The sequence below is a fragment of the Lactuca virosa genome, chromosome 2 (genome assembly GCF_052849685.1).
Source record: "Lactuca virosa cultivar CGN04683 chromosome 2, Lactuca_virosa_CGN04683_v6, whole genome shotgun sequence".
In the NCBI taxonomy this organism is placed as follows: Eukaryota; Viridiplantae; Streptophyta; class Magnoliopsida; order Asterales; family Asteraceae; genus Lactuca; species Lactuca virosa.
Genome location: NC_136427.1, coordinates 209,380,412 through 209,386,502, shown reverse-complemented (window position 1 = coordinate 209,386,502; position 6,091 = coordinate 209,380,412). Strand labels below are relative to the sequence as shown.

The window sequence follows — 6,091 nt, the reverse complement described above, 5'->3', positions numbered from 1 at the left end:
TTCCAATTTTGTCTAATAATAATAATAATAATAATAATAATAATAATAATAATAAGTGAATGGTTAAAACATGAAATGAAAACATTGAATTCTGGGGAGAGGAGTATAACAAACATGACTTTTCGGTGGCCAAGCTTAAATTGTTTGTCCTAACTTCTAATTGAATCGATAAATTAACTAAAAAGCTAAGATCAAATTCAACCCAAAATCACTAATTTAAAATTGTAACTTTTTTAGATATTAGATGAGCTTTCTATATAAGGAAACCTAACAACCACCAACTCTTTCCATTAATGTATTCGTTGGTCACCTAAACTATTCCAATGACGCGGTAATTCTATAATGAATTATGCGCACACACACACACAAAGTTGTACATTAAATTCCAAGTCCTTGAGGGCCAAAATGTTAAATATTTTATAACTAATCAACTTTTAGATGTATCACGATACATGTATGGTATAACCTAACTGCATATATTATCGTATACAAAACAGATAAAGAACATCTAAGGGTCACGATACGAAAAATGTTTCATTTCGGAATTTACACAAAATAAAATAAATTTATTTAGAGGTCGCGCCTGCATAGCGGACAGGATCCGTGTCTTACAAGCCATTTATCAATGCAAGGTAGGTGAAACATGTGATGGCATTGTGGTAAATTTCTCACCGTTTCTCCGAGTTGAAAATCCTGAAAAAAAATCAACATGAAAACACTGACCATAATAAGTTCTATGCACTTCATTAAGAATTAGAAATTAGAACTACGAGTTGGTCCTATTATAGTGTTAGACAAAAGGGTCGTTTAGGTCGTGTCTTTTATGTGGGATTAGACACGATAAAACTAATTGTACAGTGTTTGACATGCATTAAACTGGGATTATGACTGGTGTTGTTGAGACAAAAATTGCAACTTTTTTACCACCCAAAAAAGTGAAACAAGGTAGGATACGGATTCGTTCTCAATTTCTCGTTTGTGCAAAAGATGTCTCATTCTCATTATCGAAAATAGCCCTAGGGCTATTTTCGATGTTAAGGACATTCACGTCTTTTGTACAAACGAGAAATCGAGAACGAATCCGTATCCTACCTTGTTTCACCATTTTGGTGATACAAAACGTTGTAATTTCCATCTCATTGACATCAATCATATCCTTGTCCCGGTCTGATAAATGTCAAACGCAGTACAATCTGTTTTTTCTTATTATGTGGTACATAACAAATGGGACGTAAACTTCTAAATAGAAATCGTATTACCTGAAGACATACAGAACACAAGACTTTCTCGCCCGAGTCATCCACATTGTTGTCACTTGTAACGGTGATTTTAGGTATTTTTTTAACCGAATATTCAGGCAAGCCTTTACAACCACCAATGTCAAATATATTTTGAACCTCATCAAATCTCGTCTCAATGGCTCCCATCTAAATACAAAACCAAAATATTAACAATAAAGAAACAATAATTTCTTTTTTATTTTTATTTTTTAATTTCATTATAGTATAATACAACAAACATATTGAGCTGGATCGAATTCGGTAAATCTCACCTGGCTTTGTACGGCACTTAACATAGCTGGACCAATCCGCTCACGAACAAGTCTTCCACTTATTAAGCTTACAATGACATCAATCTGTTGTAAATGTAGCACAAGTGACATTAATAGTTTTATCACAAAAAGGGAATTGAAGCTCGATAGGAGAATAAAGTTCCAAAGATTGATCACCATTTCTCTTCAGGAAATTTCTTGAAAACTTCGATAAATTTTGGGTCAAGAAGGTTTTTACATCAACCATTTTGTTGAGATGCCTTCGGATCCTAATTCAAATGGGAAATCCCTTTTCAGTTCAAGCGGGTTTCACAGAGTCTCAAGAACCAGTTTTCCTAAATGGATCTTCGTCTTTGTGTACTTAATAAATGGGGGATTGTTCTAAAAAGTAAAAAAGCACAAGTTTTAAAGCATGAATGGCTTATTTGTTCTTAATTTCTTGAGGTTTGTCCATGGTTATGAATCAAAACAGTTGAGCTATCATATAACAATGAGAAGATCGATGGAATTGCTCACCAAGTAGAGAAGGCATCGGATCCCTGATTCATCAGATTGCCACAAACGAAGCGAAGATTCGAAAACTTCAATGGAAAAAACAGCACCAGAAATGGCGCCAACTGCAGCACCTCTAACAAATCCACTCTCGGTTTCTTGGCCGATCAAAGCCCCAGTCAATGCTCCTAATAAAGTACCCACTGCAGGTTGACAATAGGTCAATGATTATGAGCAAAAACAATGGTGAAAAACTGAGATTTATCTACTAATCATTCATCAATAATGAAGTTACAAAGGTTAAGAACATGATGTTTCAAAAATGGAGACCCCGATTCTAACCGTAATTTAACAAATCAACAATCAGAAACGTTTGAAATTGGGAACCAAATATAAAAACACAGAGATCCCAATTCAAATTATCGAAAACCAACACAAAAAAAAAAAAACCAAAATATCGACAATCAACAGACAATTTTCACCTGATTCATTGAGAAAGACGAAGAAGAAAACGTACCTAATGCGAAGAAGAAGGTGAAAATTGCAGAAAAAACGTTTCCCACAATAGCAGAAACTGCAGAACTGAAGAAATCTCTGATTTTTGAAACCAAATTTCCAAATGAAAAATCAGAAATCTGTGAAGACGAAGGGAGAGGACGAGATGGGTAAGTGTAAAACTCCATTTTTGAATCAGTTGCTAAAAGGTTTCTCCAAAGAACTTCGATTGTATGTTATGATCCAAAGATTCAGGGAGGGTTTCAAAGGCTCACGGGTTTAGTCACGTTTGGCGTATTGTTTACCAGAAGAAAGTAAAATACTATGTCGCTGAAAGAAGGTGTAAGGAACTACATCAAACCAACACTGCATTTATAGCTTCCTCACTTTCTTGTGGTTCGAAGTTGTGACTTTTTCTAATTAGAAAATTCTTTCATACGTATAATAAAAATAAGGTGATATTGACTATTTTAAAAACTGATTTTCAAATTATTTAAAATTTTTGATGTTTTTTCAACTACATTATTTCTTTAATAAGAATAAGACTCAACAGAAGAAAAATGATTTTCATTTAATTCAAATATTTATTTATAATTATTTTAAAATTTAGACGATAGAATTTCATATATGTCATTTTTAAATATCAAAATATCATATTTATTCAACTTAATTTTTTAATATCATATTTATTCTTTATAAACCTTCAACGTATCATATTTGCCAAAATCTTGTTTTACAATGTTTTTAATAGTTTATAATCATTTTTTATATATTAAAATTATTATAATAATTAAAAAATCTAACCATATTATCCTTAAGTCTATAATAAAATAATGTATACTTCTAAATTGTTAGAATGTCGCTCTCTTGACAAACAAAACGCTTTATTTTCAACCCCTCTCTGTGGAATGTATGCATTAATTACTTAGTTTTGTTGTTATTGAATATTTTTATGTTATAGATGGAAGATATTTTAGATATTATCATTGATATTTTGATTTTTAAGAGTGACATCTATGATATTTTAATATTTAAGAATATATATATGATATTTTGATGTTTCGGAAAGACATATACGATATTTTAAAATTTTATGAAAGATAGATATGATATTTAAAAATTAAGTTTGACAAATATGATATTTTGATGTTTAATAAGAGTATATGAAAAAAAAATCAACTCCATTAGATAGCCATTAGAATATCTCCAATATTTTCATTTAGGAATGACAAAAATATCTCACTCTGAAATATTATGGACGAATTTTCTCAGATCGGATATGAAACTTTTTTCAAAACATTTTAACGTGTTTCCATAGTCATGGTGATAAGAGTTATACACATCCGATTACATGATCACATTCAGGGCCGACCCAGAGATTTTGGAGACCTTGTGCGATTTAACAATAAATGGGCCCTAAAATTTGAAAGATCTCAAAATTTAAACAAAAATATGATAAATTTTAATTTTATTCTTAAAACGCTTTTCATATCAATATTCATATTTTCTTTTAATCTACGAGACATACAATTTGTAGATTTCTTCTTGGTTCTGTATGTTGAAACTCAATGCTTGTTCTAATTAGTATCAAAAGTCAGTAGAAAGACTGAAGAGTACCAAAAATCAGCAAGAAAGAGTATTACCAATCAGAAAAAAGAGTAACGAAACAAAGAAGCAAGGAACCAAGATTTTCGAAACTGATGTGCCTCCAAAATTCTGAAATCGATTTTCTCAATGCTTTGTTCTGATTTTTGAAACTAATGCGCTTCGGTGCTTGTTCCTCTTAGTTTCAAAACTCAATTTCTTGATCCTTTAGAAATTAGAAATAAACACACTAAGCAATAAAAACACTAAGCAGAAGAAACAGAAGTAAGGAATCAGGAAAAAAAATCGGAAATACCATAATCCATATCTTCTCCTTCTTATTTCGAAGCCTCAACATGGAATTTGAAGCTTCTAAAATCTGATTTTCGAGAAAAAAACAGTGAAGAACAAACTTTTGATTTTTGAGACAGATTATACGATGTATGTTTCAGAATTTCGTGAAGAAAGAATAAAGAAGGAAGATTGTTGATTTCCTCATTCAAACAATACGGTTGCAGATTTAATTCATGCCCCATGTGTAAGCAAAGAAGAAATCGAAGAGTTTTTTTTTTCCCCGAAATTTCTTTGCTTTTTCCCGCTCCTTCTATCTTGCTTGCGTCAACTGATTATTGTTGCGTTAACCTAATTTTTGTTATGGGCCATTAACTGAACAGAGGGTAATACAAATGTTAAAAGAAAATTGGGCCCTCTGATTTTTTTAGGCCCTGTTCACAAGCACCTTGTGAACTTGCCAAGGGCCGGCCTTGATCCCATTTAACTGATCCCACATCATTTACATATTTATAATTTTATTATTAATATATATGTGATTTTAAAATAAAATATTTACAAAAATAATCACAGGATTTAACCAATTTTTTTTGTTATTTATTAAAATGGCCACTAAATCAAGAACTTCATGTTCCAGAGTACATTGAAATCATTTTAGAGAGCTTAGGTTCTAACATGATTTGACATAAAGTTGTTCGAAATTTGATATTTCAAACTTCCTTTTAAAAAATTGCATTTTGGATGTACTTTTTCAAGCATAGATTAAACTTAAATTGACAGTCTGCCATTCTGAGCATTTATTATGTTGAAGGTGTGTAGGGACGACTCAATCAGTTTAAAGGCTCTAAGTGAACCAAAATTTTGGGGCTCTTTGACCTTTACTATACTTAATGTTATAAACTCTCCACCTTTATTAGATTCAGATAAAGTGCATTATGTATGTGACATTTGGACCTAAAATCTTTGGTAATAATTTGCTCTTCAAATAGATACGAGAAGGTGGTCTAAAGTACGATGTCTTAATCTACCATAATCACAGATGAGGAGATAATGGAAAACAGGAAAACTTAAAACTAGAAGATAATCTGATAATGGAAATTGGAAAACGCAAAACTAAAAAAGTGGAAAACAGTCAAACACATACCATTTCAGTTGAGGTCTTGCCGCCCCTAAGCAATCGAGAATCACTGAATTAGTGAATGAAGAAGGAAGAATAGAGAAGGTTGTTAGTTGCATTGTGTTTTAGACTTTCACTATTTCAGTTTTCAAGAATTGAAATTGGAGGACATGAGGAGAAGCCGAGAAGGAAGAAAAACACTATAATAGAAGGTTGCGTTTTTATGGAAATCGAATCGTCGGTCGTGGAATTGTTGATTGTAGTTTCATGTATGCGTAACAATTGTTTCTCGGTTCTCAGTTTCTGCACTATAATTACTAAATAAGCTTTAAAATTGAGGGCTCTAAAGCACTTGCTTAGTTTGGAAAAAGGTAAGTTCTGCCCGGAAGATGTGTGCCCACTAAGTTACATAATATTTTGGTAGCTGAATAGGAGGTACAGAGAACGATGGGAATTCAGGCTATACGTAGCACGATAGAACATTGATATTCTCAACTGTAACATCCCATTTAAAATATAATAATTAAATGATAAACCCGGAACCCTGAGGAGCAATTATT

The 6,091-nt window shown here is 31.9% G+C and overlaps 1 protein-coding gene across 1 annotated transcript; it reads right to left on the bottom strand.

Annotated features, from left to right (window-relative positions):
• Positions 1-398: 398 nt before the first annotated feature.
• LOC145160118 (NEP1-interacting protein-like 1) lies at positions 399-2,921 on the bottom strand. The gene is made up of 5 exons (XM_079079224.1): positions 2,562-2,921; positions 2,069-2,247; positions 1,553-1,636; positions 1,260-1,427; positions 399-693 (listed from the first exon to the last, which is right to left on the bottom strand). Exons 1-5 carry the CDS (start codon positions 2,725-2,727, stop codon positions 571-573), a joined length of 720 nt encoding a protein of 239 aa, XP_078935350.1. The 5' UTR covers positions 2,728-2,921; the 3' UTR covers positions 399-570.
• Positions 2,922-6,091: the final 3,170 nt, after the last annotated feature.

Excerpts from the sequence above, each read along its gene's own strand:
- LOC145160118 (XM_079079224.1), bottom strand. The coding sequence starts at position 2,727 with ATGGAGTTTTACACTTACCCATCTCGTCCTCTCCCTTCGTCTTCACAG. Across the intron at positions 1,428-1,552 it reads TAAGTGCCGTACAAAGCCAG|ATGGGAGCCATTGAGACGAG; the intron begins GTGAGATTTACC and ends TTTTGTATTTAG. Across the intron at positions 694-1,259 it reads TGTGTTCTGTATGTCTTCAG|GATTTTCAACTCGGAGAAAC; the intron begins GTAATACGATTT and ends ATTTTTTTTCAG.